This window comes from Onychostruthus taczanowskii, unplaced genomic scaffold, assembly GCF_017590055.1.
Source record: "Onychostruthus taczanowskii isolate IOZ18803 unplaced genomic scaffold, ASM1759005v1 scaffold27, whole genome shotgun sequence".
Lineage (NCBI taxonomy): Eukaryota > Metazoa > Chordata > Aves > Passeriformes > Passeridae > Onychostruthus > Onychostruthus taczanowskii.
Window position 1 is genome coordinate 3936770 of NW_024500017.1, and position 19129 is coordinate 3955898.

Here is a 19129-nt window from a genome sequence, read left to right on the forward strand (position 1 = left end):
AGGCGCCGGAGCTCGCGCAGGCGCGCGCGTGCGGAAGGCGGGAAGGGGCGGCGGGAGCAGCGCGCGCCCGGGAAGCGAAGGCGGGTCGGGAGCGCCGGGATCCGCCTGCCACCCCACAGGGATCGCCAGCCTCCTGTGGGAGCAGCAGGGCACGAGATAAAGCTCCTTCATAACCAAGATTGTTATAAGTAACTTCAGATTCGTCTATCTTAGGTGAAAATAAATGGTTGCATCAAAGAAACTGATGGGGAGTTTGAAAGCGTCATTTCATTTTCAATGTGTGGCAAAACCAATCAGGAGCACTACACACTTGGAATGATAACACACACAAAATTAATTTAAACAAACTCTTCTGACGGCTGCAATAAAGCTCTATTCATTAAATACTTAATTTCTTATTTGTTTTACAAAGAAACACCTATGTAAATACAAATTTGGAGCACAAATATAAAAGTATCAATTGTGCTGTGTATTTGAACTAAGGGGCCTTCTGTGATACAATGGAAGGAATTTCCAGGGAGTTTCCAAGGCTTTTCCATCCGTATAACCATTGATCTCTGGCAGTGAACCTTCTGGTGCTGCTGGGGGAGCGGAGCTGCTGGAACCAGACAGCAAACGAGGCAGTCCCTCCCAGCAGAGCCATTCTGCATCTGCACACAGCTGGTCAAACAGCACACCCCTGCACCAGCAACGCGCAGCACAGGGCAGCAATAAACAGAGCTCAGGCAGTAGCTTTTATGCAGCTTTTTATCTGTACCAAATTCCAAGTACGCACACAGTGTGCATCTTAAGAGTTACATTTGATTTAGGAGGAGCTTCTCTACTCTCCCCACTCACTCTACAGCTGGAATGCTGGCAATTCCAAGGTATTTCCTACCTCACATTTGAGTGTGATAGAAAAAATTGTTTTTGTATCAAATGACCAGCATCTGTTAAGCTTAAAATATAAATCTGAAAACTAGCTAATATTAAACTCTGGTTTACTGACATGCAAACAATCATTTTTAATGATTACAAAATTACTATCTCAGGCACACCATTTCATGGCAGTATCACAAAAACACTCTGTTTCATTGATCTACATAGAACAATATTATCATTACAAAACTGTAAGGTTTCAAGGCACAATTTCTATGTGCTGTCATTTGCCCTAAAGAAGTTTTAAAAAAATAATTGTATTACAAAGTTTTGTAGGTTATTTTTAAAAAAGCACAAGTAGTCTTCTGCAAAGCATTAGTTTTACCTCAGCCACATTTTAATGACAGTTTATAGGAAATTTGTAACACAATGTATCCAACTACTCGCTTATATTCACACTTCACTGCAATTAGGATTTTTTGTAATATATATAAGGCCATTCTGCCAAGTATTAAAATGTCAGGTGCTTGTACTGATGTTTTTCATAGACATTACCTTAAAAAGACCCACTTTTCAAAATCAAGAGTGATGTAGTCTCAGTGAGGAATGATTTGTTCATGAGCTTGATGAGCTCTGTGCTATTCAAAATGGGAACACTGCATTGAAACTTTAATCTTTAAGAATGGCCAATAATGGGCAGAAGACTAAAATTTCCATTTTGCTATTCAATTCAATTGATTGAATTATTATCAAGGAGGTTTGAAATTTTCATTTCAGACTTAGAGATAAACAGATTATGTGTATTCAAGAAGTAGAAGTTGGGCAAAGGAAGATTGGCAAAGAAGTCTGGCAAAGGAAGGTGAGCTGAATATCATTCCTTAGAGGGCACAAGTGTCCTCACACTCTCCTTAGCTGAGCAGAAGACACATGTTCAAGCAGCCTAGCTTAAACTCAAGTACACTGTACAATGGTGGTTGGCCACTCTTCTCCCCAGAAGGCAGCAGCAAGCAACATTCACTGTTACTACATTCAGTATCCTCAGTTCTTCAAACAATACTTGTTATGAGATAGGTCTTCTGGAATTATAAACTTTTACACCATCCAGCATTGAGGAGCGAGCATATTTTGTCAGAAGAGCACCAACAGTCTGCTTCTCTGCACACAAGTCTCTACAGAGGAAATAAAGCACATGACATTGGCATTTAGAGATACTCTCCCACAAAATCAATCTGTAAAATATTTGTAACTACAGCAATAAAATGGATTTGGATGTTAGGAAAAAAACCCCAGAACTACTGTAACTGTCACATAATGCTTTAAATTACCTAAAGTTTAGAACTTACCTTGATATTTACAGACTAGGCAAAACTACACTATTTACTTCAGAAAAAAGAATTTTGGGTTTTAGGCAGAGTTTTATTATTACTGTTCTCTAACAGAGTTTTTAATCTAGCAAAAGAGCTAGCTCTGAACTATTCAGTTATATTACAGTAAATTTAGAGCCACTCAAAAAGGGTTGATGCAGTTACTTCTTGGTTAGCATCAACATCTGCTCACATATCTCACAGCTGGACATTCCAGATAATGTAGTAGTCTTAAGTAAGTCTTAACTACCAAAGGAACAAAGGATGCAGTACAGGAAGGACTACTTCTTTATAGTTCTAGTGTTGTAAATATAGAGACTCATTGTAAATGTCAGCAAGTTTAGCCTTTGAATTGCCTGCCTTAATCAAATGAGAATTATCATCCATTTAAACCCAATAGGATCAGCTTTTTACACACATTTAAATCCAAAAAAGAGAATTACAGATCCCAGAGGTGGGTATTCTATTCATATAGAATCCATTTAATTTAAAATGCAAAGTATAATAGTATCACTAAGGCAGTGATAGCTCATCAGAAGCCAGCTATACAAAAAGGGAAGAATATAGTACTAATTATGTTTTAATAAAAATAAATACATCCTTACTGTATATAAGGGGTAATATCCACTTCTGTCCACTTTTCCCGTATGCCAAATAAGCTGTTGAATCTTTCCTGATTGTCTTCAGGTAAGTCTTCCACTTTTAGCAGAAAGATGGTCTCTGGTCTGGAACTTTTATCCACAAGAGCCAAGCCCTGCAGAACAGCATCAGAAAGGAAATGTTAAGTACCAACAGAACAATTAAACTTCCTTCTTTCTGACAATATTCCATAGAAGTTGCTCTTTGCAGATCCAAAGCTTTCCAGAACTGCCCTACCAGAGGCAAAGTGAAGTATCATAAGGGCACTGTTTTACAGGCAGTATTTAAAATTTCCTTTATGATAAGAAGGAAGTGAGAATCCATTGGGTTTCAACATCTCTCTGCCTGCTTTGGGCAAAAGGATTCCAGTAGTTTTTGCTACTCTACTGGCTGTCACTACCATCTGTTCAACAACAGCTTCAGCTTCTGTTCCAGTCACATTCACAAGTAGTAAATTACAGCTGCAACCTTTCTTCAAACAGTGAAACATGCCTGAGTTACAGAAACCTGAATTATCATGATTCCAGACTACTGGTGCTCATAGAGGACATCATAAAGCATACTTGAACTCAAAAGCTGACAGAAACACAATACCCAATAATGGATAAAATCTATATATGACACAAGTCAGTTACAGCCTAGTCATAAAATAATCCATATTTCTTTACGTGTTTACCTGAAGCTGATCAAGCCTTGTGGTCATCCCCTCAGGGACACTCTGTTGCCAGACTTCTTCAAACTCTGACAGGTTGAATTTAACTGCATTCTGCAAAAGCATTTGTGCTATAGCTCTGCATACTTTATCTTCATGCATTTCAAAGAAAACCTCCCCTGCTGAGAAGCAAAAACTAGGTTATCTTGGGTTCTTCCCTTCTGATAAAACAACAGCCTTGTACTTCCATTCTGTTCTACAGTCTTCTATACACCAAGCATCCTTTCTTTTCTTTTCCTTGGGAAGTTATTTGACTTGGTATTAATTTGGATAAATTATGGTATCTTCTCATTCTCAAGAACAAATTATGCAGAATACAGCAGCACTGTCCCAACTACAGCTCTCATTCCTATTTCTGAATAGCTTGTAAACAAAACTTTCTCTTCTTTAATCACCCTTATGAGATTACAAAGGGATGAGACTTCATTTTCTCTCACACTGACTTGGCTAAAATTTTCTGAATCAAATCAGGTATAAACACTTTTATTGTTTCAGCCACCTGTCTGTAATTCAGACTTGTTCCTTGTGCAAACTGCCTAAATATATTAAGACAAGAGTCTGTTGTCACTCCAATGACTTTCTTATGTTCTTTAAGGTTGAGTGAAACTCCTACTTTAGCCAAAGGTGAGATGAAAGCCACTGTGGGGAAGAATTCAGACTGAATTAGGGCAGTGCAGTATTGTATCTGTGAGACGGACAATGGAAATCTAATCACTACAACCAGCAGATCTTGTGATGCTTTTCAAGAGATCAAAGGCAGATGCCTACTTCAGGCAAGCTGAATTCATGCCATTGAGTACTCATAATAGCACAATTAATTACTTAAATATCTGAGATCTTCTAGGGTATCTAAAGAGAGATGTCATTTAAATTTTACTAGCGAGATCTCTTTGGTCATGAAATTATGGCTTGTACACACCTAAAAAATCAGTTCCAGTACCTCTGTTCACAATTGTCTTGTACAGTTTAATAGCCTTTTTTTCCTATGAAACTTCCTTTAACAATTGTACTGATTTTTAGCCCAGTTTGCTCCCTCCTTATACTGGCAGTGTAGCAGAGTCATTTGTTTGGGCCATTCTTCACAAAACCTACATTTGCTCACTAATAACTATTTATTTTATGCAAAGTTAAACCATGCAAGCTTTCCCAAACTTACCATCATCAACGTATTTCCTGCCGTAGCTTAAAAGAATGTGTTCTATCATCTCTCTGGAAAAAAAAAATCAGAAAACATGTTCTAACACTACTAGGACACTACTGAAACAGTTACCAAGAAGATTAAGAAACAGGTATGGAGAAAAAAAATAAACTGAAGAGAATAGCTGAAGAGACACATTTTTGTGGGTGAAATGAAGAAGCTTGTAAAAAAGTAAAAGAAGTAAAAGAGAGAAGGATCTCCCCCAAAGGTCTCTTCCACTGTCTACTTATAACTAGCAAAGACTAAAATGCATAAGGGAAATAAGGAATAGACTCTTGCAATATCACTTTTTTTCCAATGAGAAAAAATTGTATCAGCAACAGTGTGGCCAGCAGGACCAGGGCAGGGATTGTCCCCCTCAGCACTGGTGAGGCCACACCTCAAATCCTGGGTCCAGTTCTGGGCCCCTCACTACAAGAAGGACATTGAGGGGCTGAGTGGGGTCAAAGGAGAGCAACAGAGCTGGGGAAGGGTCTGGAGCACAAATCAGATAAGGAGCAGCTGAGGGAGCTGGGGATGTTTAGCCTGGAGAAAAGGAGGCTCAGGGGAGACCTTGTCACTCCCTACAACTCCCTGAAAGGAGGCTGTAGCCAGATTTGCAAGACTATAATTTTAATAGACAGTTAACAAGTACTGCAATTACTCATAGTTAATAATGAATGTAGGCAATTGTAAGTACTAAAAATAATTGTTTACCTGGGTTCTAGAGATCCAAGTTCTTCAAGGCAGGCACAGAGAGGAACCTTACTCAAAGGCCAGGACTCTGAGTCTATTAGCTGAGTCACATGATTCAAGAGTTTCATCTCATAGTCAAAGTCTAGAATTCTCCAATATCCTGCCAAACAGAGCACCACAAAACACTGTCAGAAGGAAAACATTAACACCTTAATTCTATTGCCACTAAGATACATTACTAGAGTCTGGACATCCAGGTCACACCTTTACAATATGCAGCAGCATCGTGTTGTTTTCAGGATTAAAAGCTGAGAATAGGAGCTAAATAATAAGAGCCTATGTAAAGGAGAATGAAACTTAATTATCTCAATTGTTGGGAATTCTTTTGTAATTCTTTAACTGCCATAAAGACACGAAAAATATCACTCCAAGATGAATCAGATGTGGAATAACTAATGCTTAGTTCAGGAACAGAACTGCATGAACAGGACTGGCTGCATTGGCCCTACAAAACAACAGCTCAGGTCCAGAGAAGTTCACGAAAATCCAGAAACCCAGATGACTCTAGGACTGCCATCACCTTGTGTCCCAGTGAGGGTATGGGCAAGGCCAATAGGGAATAGGACCTGTCCAAGGTGAGGCACTGTTCAAGCCTTTCCTTTCTTCACGTGACAGGAAGACACTAAGATAAACCAAGTCCAGGAGGAAGAAAGGACTATGAAAAGGATGGGGTTACCCAAGAATCAGCTATTTTTGCCTCTAGAACTACAGAAAGCAGCACCCATTCATTAATGAAGAGCGTTAAAAAATATTCATGCTGTGGGTGGGATACTCTGATACCAGTGTTTGTAGCAGCAAAGAAGGGGTTATCCTGGAAAGAGAGAGACTGGCAGTGCCTGCTCAGCTTCATCCTTCTGATCAGATTTGTAGCAGCAGAGGACATGGATCTATGGAAACAAGTCTTAGAACTTTGAAGTAACTTGCACCTTGAAAGATAAGGACATGGAATAGGCCTTAGAAAAAAGAAACTTACATTTTGGGGAAAATAGAGAGTTATTTCCTCATAGGTAATAATATTTTTTAGATACAAATACCTTCGATTTTGCAGGCATCTATAACCTGCAATTGGTGGAGTATTTCTTCTTCACTTGCTTGAATGAGACTTAACAAATCTTCTGTTGTATACTGCAACAAGGGGGGAAAAAAAGGAAATAAAAGAGGTTATTCTTACTCCTTCTTTGCTTCAGCAACTATACTAAAAGCATTACAAGCTATAATGAAGGAAAGACTGAAGATAGATGTTTTTTCCCCCTGACTGAATTTTCTAAGGTTTGCCACACTCTCTGGAACTCTTCTTGTAACTTAAAACATTTTCTCAAAGGGTTATTCAATATAAAAGTCAGTCTAACCACAGCGAAGTCTGTACCAAGCAAGTACAAGACCAAAGTCTGTATATGCAAAATACCTATATTTCCAGAATGTCAAACTAGCACAAGCAGACCTTGTAAGTGAAGTATCCCAACAAGAATAAAAAGTCAATGTGTTCTGGCTTTTCTGAAATCACATACTTTAATCAGTGAGATTCAAAGAAAAGGCAAAGCAAAAATCACTTATCACTTTTGGACAGAAGTCAGAACCTGCACTTAGCACCTCCACTGAGGGAAAGCCTCCTCCACCATCACCTCAACAGCTACATGTTGTGTTTTGGTGTCTGCTAATCAGCTGGCACACACACACAGCACAGACCCAGCCAGAACACAAACACCTCCCTGCAGAACAGTTATGTGCTGAGATGGGAAGGTGCTGTGGTGATGGGTTTATAAAGGTGTGGGTGGATCAGAAGTTATCATGAGGAGTGAAGTAAATGGAAGAAATACCAGACTTTAATGCACTGGAAATAGGACACCAATTCCTTTATTCACAGTAGAGTCTTTTTAATCAACTCTAATATTAAAGTTCTGTTGATTATAGCTCAAAAATATTTTCTATCAGAAAGAAAAACATTGGATTGAGATCTATCTATGAGAACACAAATGGAACATACCAACACTAAATCTGCAACATCCATATGTTAAAAAAACATTTAATAAATAAGAAAGGCCTCCACTTCCTGCTATACTGTTCCTGTCAGATGATAGCAATATGCTATTCCTATCATCAGGCCAAGCTCCCATCAGTATGTCAATGAGGGATGACCCTATTATACAGCACTTAAAAAAAAACACTGCTAGCAATTGAGAGCAAAAATATCCCCAAATCAGTATGTGTGTTTGAAGCTTATTGCTGCCATTCAGATGTCTTGAACAGAACTCCTTGGGATATGTTTCTGCTTTGAGGCAAGTCCAGCAATCCCAACAGCTTTTTTCAATACATCACTGCTCTCAGCTCTGATGCTTTTATCAGCTGCATTGCCCTTGCAAATATAAAATGGAATGGGCTGACCTTGCATCGTGTCCACACCAGCAACTTCCAGATAATGTATTTAATATGTTTCTTGTCGTTTTTCTTATCAGATGTCTATGATCATCTGAGTATGCCCTGTCATTTCACAGTAAAATTCAGTACTAGCCTATACATTTATAAGCTTTCCTCTACTTTGCTAAATCAAAACACTATGCAACAGGTTCCCTACAGTGCCATAGATCTTTTATGGCTCTTTTGATAGGGCTCTCTGTATATGATACAGTCCCAAAAATCACGAGACTCAGCTTACAGTAAACAACCAAAAGAGTAATTTGTTTTCAAACAGATTAAAGGTGGCCCATTAATTTCCAGCACACGATAAATGTTAAGTGTAAGCAAACAAAACAGTGGAAATCATTACTACATACACTGTTTGGTATTTCAGTGAAAATTAGCCCTATAGGAAAGAGTTTTCCCCTGGAGACCTTTCAGATTCATTTACGAGTTCCACCAGAGGCAAGGTTAAGACTTGTCTACATTTATCAGATATATCTAATTGTTATCCAGTGAGCTCATAGAGGAAATGCATTCTCCTTCAAAAATAAATGGTGATCAATCCTCAAACCAGTCATTAATGTTTGGGAGACACTGACATCTTTTTAATAATACCCAATACTATGAATAAACACTATTTCATATGACTTTTTCATGTTGCTAGCCTTTGACAATGCTTATGATTTTCAGATAATTTAAGCCCTTTAACCTTTGCCATCCCTTATTTTGCTCTATGTCCTTCTATGCCTAGATCAGCACAGGTAGGCAATTCTGGGGGCAAGATTCTGTAACTAATCAGAAATCAGCCTGTTAATCATCCAAGAAGAGAGAAGCATCATGTCTCTCCAGAGAAAAGTAACATCTGTGTTTGCATATCCAAGCACATGCAGATGGTTTGGTAGTGTCAGCTTCAATCAAGCCTCAGCATAAAATATGTGGGAGCAACTACTTTTTGGTTTTAAAGTCAAAAGGAAAACCAACCAAGCTAACAAAACCCCAGAATTTTTATCAGCCTTTCAGCTGAGATCATATACTGCACAGTCCAGGTCTCCCTATTACTCTTTAGGTCCCAAATTAAATTTGGAAACACCTTAAGACAGCAGGACAGGATTTCATTTGTGTTTTCCCTTCTTTTTAGCATGTCTTATTCCATGCCTTGTATAATCCCTGCTACTCTCTTCAACCCCCTACTTCTCCTTGACTGGCTCTAACCTCATACATGGCAGACCCGAAGAAGAAGGAAAGGCTGCATTATACCGTAGTCAACATGTAACTCTCAAGGAATTTAGAAAAGATCCTGAAGGTTGTGCTCCAAGAAACTTCCCATAGGAAAAGAGAAATGCCCAGTCTCCTTCCATGTCCTTCATTTTCCTCTTTTAACTAACAAAAAGATTGCTTACCTGTACACACTGGAAGTGCTAACAACAACCAACTTATTTAAAATAGAAGGGTTAAAAAATTAACTGTAAGAAGCACTGTGAATCATGTGGGGAAAGGGATTTTTCTACTTCAAGATGCTTCCTCACTTTAATTTTCTCATTACCAATTAGAAGAAAGCAATTTACCCAGCTGATTTACCTTTGAAAATGTTGAAGCCTGATCTTTCTGACTATCAGGCCCTTCATATGGATCTTCCATTAAAAGCTTCCTCAGTTTCTTCAGCTTTGGTCGACATCTCCTTAATTCCCAATAGTTCTTGGAGAAACCAGCAATCTACAAGAGAAAACAGCAACTCTTTAAACTTTTTAATATAGCATCTGGATTCAAAGCTGCTTACCAAAAACTATCAGCAAGCAGTGTTAACCCTGTCACTGAAAACAAGTAACTATTAATAGGGTAATTACTTTAGAGATAAAACAATCATTTCAGTGTTTTCAATGTTTTCAATTTCAATGTTTGCAATTAAAAAAAATTACTACAGACAATGAAGAATTAATATCCAGTGTTGATTGATAAAAAATATGTTTGTAGTGCATAAGACAAAGGTAATAACTCAACTCTACATGCAAATGACAAGAGACCACCACGGGATGTATTTCTGCACAATTATCCTCATAACTGCTTTTTGTCTTAACAGTAAATTGTATTATTGCCATGAAAGCCCTCCTGTACTAACCTGTGTCTATCTTCCCCACTTCTTCCCATGCTTGGGATCTACTTCATGGTCTTTTTAATGAATCATCATAGTCCTAAGCTCAAGCAAAGCCGATATTAACAAGGACAGAAAGCTACACTGGCACACAACTGACAAGACACCTCTGTTCCTTGCCCTGAGCCAACACACAAATGAAAAGCATGCAACAGGAAGTCTGGCTGTTCTTGATTCAACAACACTGACTTACCAAAGCTTTACCTTCAGAGTAATCCTGAGGTGTTTCATGGGGTACAGCTTTGACTTACTACAAGAGTCTTTGAAGAGGCCAGACTATTGGAGGCCTTTCAGCATCATTTCTATTATTTACCAAACTGACAGAAATTGGAACAGAATCACAGAGGAGAACAGGCTCCAGCTTAGTGACTCTTGACCCAATCAATGGTCCCATGTTAAAACAGCTTCCACGAAAAAGCCTCTAGGCAGTGCTTTAAAATACCCTAAGTGCTTTACTGGAGTACTTGAGGTATTTTAGAAGCCCTCAATTAAAAAAAAAAAAGAAAACAAAAAAACCCCTAAAACTTTAAAATAATATTCTATTTAAATCAACTATAAGCAAAACCACCTATACATAGAAGAAACTGTATACAAATTCTAATACACAGAAATCTCTCAATTTTAATCTATTACGTAACTGGCTTGGTAAAAAATTCAGCTAAACACCAACTTCCTGACAAACTTCCAAGCTTCATGTCAATTAGTATTTGCTTAAGGGCTAGGCTTTTTTCCTGCCAAGTTGTTTTCTGATCATTTTGGTAATAAGAAGATACTCTGCAGAGAAAAGAAAATAAATAATTCTAATTAATATTCCAAAGCTCATAAACTGAGATAAGCTGTGTGAGGTGAATAAAATGGCAGATGCTTTGGCTGTATCAGCCGTGCAAGTGATACAAAGATCAGCACCAAGACTGCAAGTGAAGGGCAGTGAAGCCCCAGAGTACTGAGGACATATAGTATCTTTTGCTATGTTTCACAATTTGCAGTCTTAATGAACCACCTTACATTTTTTATATCATTTTGAGAGCTCTTAGAAATAAAACTTTTTAAATAGTTCCTAAGCAAATCACATTTCTGTGATGTGTAACGTCACAGGAATAGCGAAATTATTAAATGTAGCAAAACAAAAGTATATGGAAGAATATGACTTTCTCATTAATCTACTTCAGCTTGAATTAACTTTTTACACTAGCTCATTAGACTTCATGGAAGAACTGATGTTGAAGTAGGATTATTCCTCAATGATGCCATTATGTCCATTACAGAAAATAATTAACTAATAGTATTTGCCCAACTATTTTTAATATAATTTTATTAACTATGCTTCAGGAGAGCAGAGAACAATGAATTCTTAAACTGAGAACTCTAAAATCATTCACTTTGACAAATGTTTTGATATGCTAATTGAAAGAGCCACCTTTGAATACATCTCTGTATTTAAAAAATAGTATTCAGATGGTAAAATCTCCCTTTTGGGGAAAGCACTCCTAAAAATCAACATGTAAATAGCTTACTTTAAAAACAGTTGCTAACACTTTGAGAAATTTTATTTTCTTTGCAAGCTTTTAATACCTACCACAAGTAATTACTATGCAATGAAAATAAACCACAGTTTTAACTTCTCTGAAACAATAATAACTATACATTACAGAGAAAGTTCAGCTGCCTAAAGAAAAGCTATAAAGCAATTTTGGATGCCCTAAGGCATAGCATGGCCCTGTATAAAAAGCATCTTTGTAAAGACAGCCTCAAGGAACTGGTCAATACACAGAGAAGCTACAGCAGACTCGTCCTTTCTCCAGTGGCAGCCTGCAATAGTGGCTAAGCAATACCACAGGGCCTCTAAAATGGCATTAGAAGCCTATGCTTAGGCAGCTGAATCCCAGCTGGGATTCACATCTTGGACAGCTTGGACAAAGTTCAAGAAATTACAGAGAAAAAGAAAGCAGAGAATTAAAGGAAACAAATAAAAACCCTGAAAGACATACCTGTGAATGAATAATATTACAAGATGCCTGATCAGCATTCAGCTCCTCTGGAGTTTTGCAGCCAGGAACAAACAGCAGCATATTTGAGGTATCTGCTATTTTCATGTCATAAGTTTTATCTTTGCTGCACAACACTGCGTGTTCATCCTTCTCACCACGAATTATTAGGCTGGAAAAAAAAACCCAACATGGAAATAATGATTTATTTTTACCTCTGTTTCAGGATAATATTTTCTCACATTCATACATTTGTAAAGAATTACAAACTGCAGCTCTGTTTGGTAGCAGCAGTCACAGTTCAACAAAATATAAAGATGCAAATGTCAATTAATCAAATTGACTATGTTTTCCCCTCTCCTTTTAGTGGGAAAACTCAAAAGACAAGCATTCCAAGTTTTCATGAAGAACACAGTTGAATGCCTATAGTCATACACCAATACTCTCAACACTCCTAAAACAGGGATGAAGTGATGCTTAATGTGTGAACTAGTTCACCAATCTCAGAAACTCAGAGTTGTTCTTTAATGAGGACTCAGGCTGGCCCACTGTGAAACAAGAAAGCAAACAGAAACTGTGTTTATTGTGCAGAGCCCTTCAGATAATTAATACCTATTTTCTTGCAAGTAATTCCAAGCAAGAAAAAAAAAATCTTCTAGAACAACTCTGGACAAAGAGACCTTGTAAAGCACCCTCTTCAGCTCACATACTTGATGAAGTAAAGATTCTCCATTAGGATGTGATAATACCAAAGCAGGGCCACGAAGGGGAACATTCAGTTCCTCCCAGGCTACATACACTGACCTGAGTGCTCAGATTCAATTCAATTAAATGCTCCTCTCGTTTCCCAAAGCCTGCATGCATGAACAATGCTCAGCTGTGCCCCAAGGGATCAACATGATGCAGGCCTCTAATTGATAATACTGCATCAGTATTGCACTAAATAGGAATGGGCTTACTAACATGCATGTCAGATAACTACCTTCTTTAGAGAGACTTCTCATTTTTTATCAGTTTTCCTTATGTCACTGGCATTGCAGTAAAGGAAGAAATTTAAAACAGTATCAAAACCTTATCTAGAACCTGCTCTTGGTTCAGAGTTTGGTGGCACATAACCATCCATAATCTTATGCCCATGCTAATACCGCACATCCTTCCTCGCCAATCTGTCTAACTTGTAGGCAACCTGCCATGCATCAGGCCACGGGAGTTCTAATAGGAAAATCTCAAAGCCAGAAGGATTCTTTCAGAGACATGATATCTTTTCTAAACCTGTATTTCTGATCACAGAATCACAGACTATCCCGAGCTGGATGTGACCCACAAGGATCACTGAGTCCAGCTCCTGGGCTGGCACAGGACTGCCCAAAGAATCACACCGTGTGCCCGAGAGTGCTGTGGCAGGCTTGGTGCTCTGACCACTTTTTGGGGAGCCTATTCCAGCATCTTCTGAGTTTTGTTTAGAACTCTCCACAGCAGGACGTTTTCCATGAAAAAAAAACCAAACCAACAAAAAACCACCTAAAAATTACACACAGACAGAAAATAAACCAACAAAAACAAACCAAATACGCTTCTTATAAGCGTAAACAGTTTTTAGTTTCCAGTGTAACTGAGACAGGTTTGAGGGATTTAAGGGGCAGACACGCACAGCGCATCAGAAGAACACGAGCGCGGGCACAGCCCCGTGCCCGGGACAGCCCGGCCCGCCCGCCGTACCTGCGCCCCGCCTCCAGCTCGGCGCACAGCCCCGGCTCCAGCTGCAGCAGGCAGCACTCGCCGCCGCCGGCCTGCGGGCCGAAGCTGAGGCAGTGCACGGCCGGCAGCAGCTCCGCCGGGTTCAGCTTGGCCGTCTGCAGCGTGGCGTCCACCTCGGCGCGGCTCCTCATGGCGGCCCCGGCCCGCTCCGAACTGCGCGCCACGGCCTCCATGCCCCGCCCGCCCAGGCGGGGCCGGGCCTGCGGGGAGCGCGCGGCGGCGGCGCGCGCAGCCTGCGTTGGTTGCGCGGTTGGCGGGCGGACGGACGGAGGGACGGACAGCGGGGCGCGCGGGAACGCCTCGCGGTGGTACCGAGGGGAAGGACTCGCTTCCTTCTGCTCCTCTGCCGGGTCTAATCTTGGACAAACCTCCCGATTTCTGTCTGGCTGCACAGGAGCCGGGCTGTGCTGCAGTGAAATCTCTCGTTCTGCCAAAAATGCAGTAAAAATATACAAAGTGCGCTAAACTAAGTAAAATGAAAAAACATTGCAAAAACGGGCCCAATATGGAAGTCACTGCCCAGCTCTGAGGCAACATAAAATCATAGACGCGTTTAGGATGGAAAGGGCTTCCGAGATCTAAAATCCAATCCTTTATCCAGTACTGGCAAGTCCAGCACTAAGCCATGTCCCTGAGTGCCACACCTGCCTGTCTAAAACCCCTCCAGGGATGGTGACTCCGCCGCTTCCCTGGGCAAGCCTGTTCCGGTGCCTGACCACCTTTCCTGGGAAGACATTTTTCCCACTATCCAACCTAAATCTCTGCTGGTGCAACCTGAGCCCACTTCCTCTCATCTGTGGAAACCCAGGGCACCGAGAGTATTTCTCTGTCTGCTCTGGGGTGTCCTGACCCCCAGGGAGCACTGACTTTGACCCTCATTCATGGAGAAAGTTTCCTAGACTTCAAGATAGACTAAAATCCACAAAAGTGTGAAATAGATTATAGAGAGTAGTGTATCATTCAGTGAGAAATTTAAGTTTTGGGATTTTTAGTTGTGGATAGAAGCAAGATAGAGAACACAAGGTGGTGTCCTGAGTTTCTTCTTCATGCTTCTTCTTCATAGGTTTAAGTAGCATTTTGTAATTAGGTAAAAAAGTCCACATTGCAGACTCTTTAAAATCAGTTATTAAATTAAAAGAAAAATAATCTAGGTGTCAGTTCTTAATTAGATAGCTTAGACCTTGTAACAAGAGATTGTTAGCCATTTTGTGCCTTCTAATGAAAAGCTGCCGAACTCACACTACTGAGACTGTTTTGCTAATAACAAATAATAAACACTTGAGTCCGAACATGAACTACCGTCTCAAGTGCCTTCAATCCAAACCCAAAGAAGCCAACGGCTAAGACCCCCACACTCATCCTGTTACTTTTCAGCTGGGATAATTCCTGGCTGGCTGCAGCCTCCTTTCAGGGAATGGTCGCGAGCAATAAGGTCTCCCCTGAGCCTCCTTTTCTCCAGGCTAAACACCCCCAGCTCCCTCAGCTGCTCCTCATCAGACTCGTGCTCCAGACCCTTCCCCAGCTCTGTTGCCCTTCCCTGGACACACTGCAGCCCCTCAATGTCCTTCTTGTAGTGAGGGGCCCAGAACTGGACACAGCTCTCGAGGTGTGGCCTCACCAGTGCTGAGTACAGGGGGCAATCCCTGCCCTGGTCCTGCTGGCCACACTGTGTCTGATCCAGGCCAGGATGCCATTGGCCTTCCTGGCCACCTGGGCACACACTGGCTCTTGTTCAGTCCCTCTTGACCAGCATCCCTTTTCCACCTGACAGCTTTCCAACCTCGCTGTCCCAAGCCTGGAGGTGTGCCACTCTCAAAGTTTTTCCTTGACACCAAAGCATGACAGCAAGTGTAGAGAGAGGGAGGTTGAGTGTGCAAGCCACCACAGTGGAGCCTGACAGTGGGTGGGAAAGCACTGCTGAGGTGGCTGCCGTGCACTAGTGTCACTCACCCCAGGTCCTTCTGTCCCTCTGGGGACACTCTGACCGAGGGCAGCTACTTGCAGGCTCTCATCCATGCATGACCCCTTAGGAAAGGGCTTGCACAGCCTCCACACAGAGGTTTGTCTCCCTGTGACTCAGGGCTCAGCTCAGGCTCTTGCTGTGGCCTGATGTGGCTACATCTGCCAGAGGAAGCCGTGAGGAAGTGCTTGAGCTAAAGCCATGACACAAATGAGTGGAAGCTACATATATTATATATATATATATATATATATAAATTATATATATGTTGGAACTGAAATGTAAGTGCTTGTGCCGTCTGCCATCTTTCTCTGTCTGTCCCTCATTTACCCTTGGAAGTTGCTGTTTAAGGTCAAGCAGATTTGGCATGTAAATTTCCTGGAATTTTGGTAGAAATCAGTGGCTGGATGATATATTAAAACCCCTGCTTGGGGGAATGCAGCTCTGATCCATTCTAAGAGGCAGAAGCCAACTGGCCTATCACCAAACACATGGACATAAATCTATAGAGATGTCTCATTTCTCAGGAAACAGCTGGTATTATGCATCTGTTTTCACTGAGATTGCTTTAGAGCTGTGACCTGACAAAAACAGGTTTGTCTAGGAACTCATGAAGTTGGTTTCTTGAAACATGGATGAATCATTCAATGAATTTGAATTGCAGAGAAAATGAGATCATGAACTATCAATGTTGCTGTCAATTTATAAGCATGGCAAGCTTATAAATGCATGCTATGGCAAGAGAGCTTGGTAAGATCCTGAAATTTTATATTGATGCTGTGGGGTTATTTATTTTTATTTATTTGCTTTGGAGTTGCTATAGCATAAATGAGTTCTGTTTTCAGTTTGAGCTGGTCTGGTGGACTGAAAACTGTCAGGGAGCAGGAGCGTGTAACATCGTGGTACAAGCAGGGGTGAAACTCACCTGCAGGAGAATGGAAGCAAGAGTAAATTCAGCCATCCTGACTTGAGGAAGCAGTAAATTCAGCTATGAGTGTGAGGTAGAAGGTGTACACCTGTCAGCATAAGGGACATGTAGACTGAACTGCCAAATAGCCTTTGCATCCTCAGCTGGGCTGGGGACAAGGCAGGAATGAAGTCAAGCCTCAAGCAAGATGAGCTTTGACATAGTTTTTCAACTGACAAGTGTTAATGGAAATTCCTGTTAATGGAATGTGTTTGAGTGAAGTTAGCAAACAAAAAAGGGATCGTTGACGATTGTTATAGTCTTGCCTTTGAAGTCCTTGGCCCTGTTTAATCTTTCCCAGAACTCAAACATCAGGGATGTGAGCCATTGAATGAATGAAGGGCATCTGTGACAAATCAAATCAAAGAAATAACTCCAAAACTCCACACTGAAACACAGAATGATGAAGCAGGAGATAACAGAGCACCGTAGCACTGTCAGGCTCTAGTCATTAGGTAGCGTGTTAGGGGGATGACTTCCCAGTGTGATTGCAATTTAAGTGCTTGGAGCTCTACAGTAAAATGTAGTTAGAAAATAGGGCTACATGAAATGGGGTGTTCAAGTGACAAAGATGTACACACTAGAAATTTACAGATGTCCTTTAAAGTACAACAGAGGTAGCTGAGGAAAAAAAATAAATAAAGCCACACTGGAAAAACTGACACAGTGCCAAAGTTGAATATAGCAACACATTATCAGCTCAGTGATAATTACACAATTTACAGTTACAGTTCTTGGAAATTATTCCACAAGAGAGGCTCATTTTGATAAAGCCTCATAAACCCTAGTTCAAGGATTTCTTTTTTCAGCTGGAAATGCCATCTGCAATATGTAAAATTAGTATGTGTGTTATGTTTTCACTCATTAAATGACAGTTTCTCATTGTCTAGAAATGCCTGCCATCGGATGTGCTCATTGTGTGTGAAGGTGACCACTGAAGCTCTAGGTGTGACTGGGGTTAGAGCTCTGAACGCTCTTTCAGCACATCACAGACTCCTGTGAGACACTGGGAGAATGACTGTCTACAACGACTGTGTTACATTTCCTTCCTAGGAAAACAAGAAAGAGAAAAGTCCAAACAGAAAATATCATTATGCTATTGAATAAATCCATGGTGCACATATCCCAAATAATGATTGTCTAGTCTGTCTTAAATATAAGAACTGGGGATATATAATGATGAAAATGAACATGAATGATGAAATACATAATGATGAAAAGAACAGAAAGTAATGGATAACATGAGAGAATGAATTTCTATGCAACACATTGAGAAACTTGGGAGATGTGGTGAAAGTCAAAATTACTGTGATTCACAGAAGAGTTATACAAGTTCATAAAGATGTTCTTGTCTCTGTTAATCACAATATTCAGGTTTTAGTCATAACTCAGGATCCTAAATAAACTCAGACCCCCTAAGCCACCAGAGCACACACTCTTCTGCTCTCCATTGGGGTTGGTTATTGAGACATACTTTGATTTTTTAAACTTTTTTTTGTAGTGAAATGTAAAATAGCAGAACAGTGGCTTGCATATTCTCTGTTGCAGACCTTGGTTCATTTGTATTACTGTACCCCAGTAAAACCGTCATACCTGATGATGTCAGCCAGAAAAGCACCACAAAGCAGGAGCTAATGAGTCAAAGACTCAAACAGAGAAAATTTCAGCCAATTAGCAGAATAACCAGATAGCTCATTGCTACCTCAGCCAAGGATGTCTTGTCAGTCTTAATAGGCCACCAGGGAGATGCAAAACACATATATTCAAATTAGGAGGAAACAAACAGCTGTAACCAAACCTAAATATTCATGTAAACCATACAATAGCTTGGAATGTTTTGGTGACATACAATTGGTTCTGGCCTGCAAATACTGGATTAGAAACATTCAACCACAAAGCTGGAAAGCATACACCAAATAGTCAGAGCTCAAACATGGTCAAGACAATTTGGAAATGACTTTGAGAATGTCACTGCACACTGTTGTGACAAGTAAGAACCCAAATGCTCAATGCTTATGAGACAACCAGCAATTAGAGGCCTGTTTATTTGCTATGTTATTTCTTTGCAGGGATGGCATGTGTAATTGCAAACAAAGGCAGAGGATCAGTCATGCAACACTGATTTGAAGATAAGGTGGGGTGAACCTGAGCAAGCTGGTACCCAGCCTACATTCAGAGCTTCTCCCAGTCTCAGCCAGTCAGCCGGGACATTCATTGCTGCACAGCATGTCCTCACAGGGTAAAAATGGTGCCATGGGTGGGGGAAGGTGCTGTGATCTTTGTTCACATTGGCATGAAAGAGCAAGCTGTTTTTTTCAATAATGTAATAATTACAGGGACCCTTTAAAATTTAGAATATATGTCAGGCAGCCATGTTTTTTCATGCATGAGTACATCATTAAAATCT

At 40.4% G+C, this 19129-nt stretch overlaps 1 protein-coding gene across 2 annotated transcripts; it reads right to left on the reverse strand.

Moving 5' to 3' along the window:
* Window positions 1-1051: 1051 nt before the first annotated feature.
* DSCC1 (DNA replication and sister chromatid cohesion 1) lies at window positions 1052-13979 on the reverse strand. 2 transcript variants are annotated; one of them, XM_041407587.1, is made up of 9 exons: window positions 13757-13979; window positions 12041-12209; window positions 9482-9616; window positions 6541-6631; window positions 5468-5606; window positions 4730-4782; window positions 3538-3692; window positions 2828-2976; window positions 1052-2027 (listed from the first exon to the last, which is right to left on the reverse strand). In XM_041407587.1, the coding sequence occupies exons 1-9, from the start codon at window positions 13966-13968 to the stop codon at window positions 1919-1921; spliced, it is 1212 nt and encodes a 403-aa protein (XP_041263521.1). In that variant the 5' UTR covers window positions 13969-13979; the 3' UTR covers window positions 1052-1918. The 2 variants fall into 2 exon arrangements, with proteins under 2 accessions (XP_041263521.1, XP_041263519.1); XM_041407585.1 differs by having other exon boundaries at window positions 3538-3695.
* Window positions 13980-19129: the final 5150 nt, after the last annotated feature.

What these genes read in the sequence shown, in the direction of transcription:
- DSCC1 (XM_041407585.1), bottom strand. Translation starts at nt 13,968, where the DNA reads ATGGAGGCCGTGGCGCGCAGTTCGGAGCGGGCCGGGGCCGCCATGAGG. An exon ending in GAGCTGGAGGCGGGGCGCAG is followed by an intron (nt 12,210 to 13,756) that starts GTACGGCGGGCG and finishes TTTTTTTTCCAG; the next exon opens with CCTAATAATTCGTGGTGAGA. An exon ending in GTAATATTATTCATTCACAG is followed by an intron (nt 9,617 to 12,040) that starts GTATGTCTTTCA and finishes TTTCTCTTGTAG; the next exon opens with ATTGCTGGTTTCTCCAAGAA.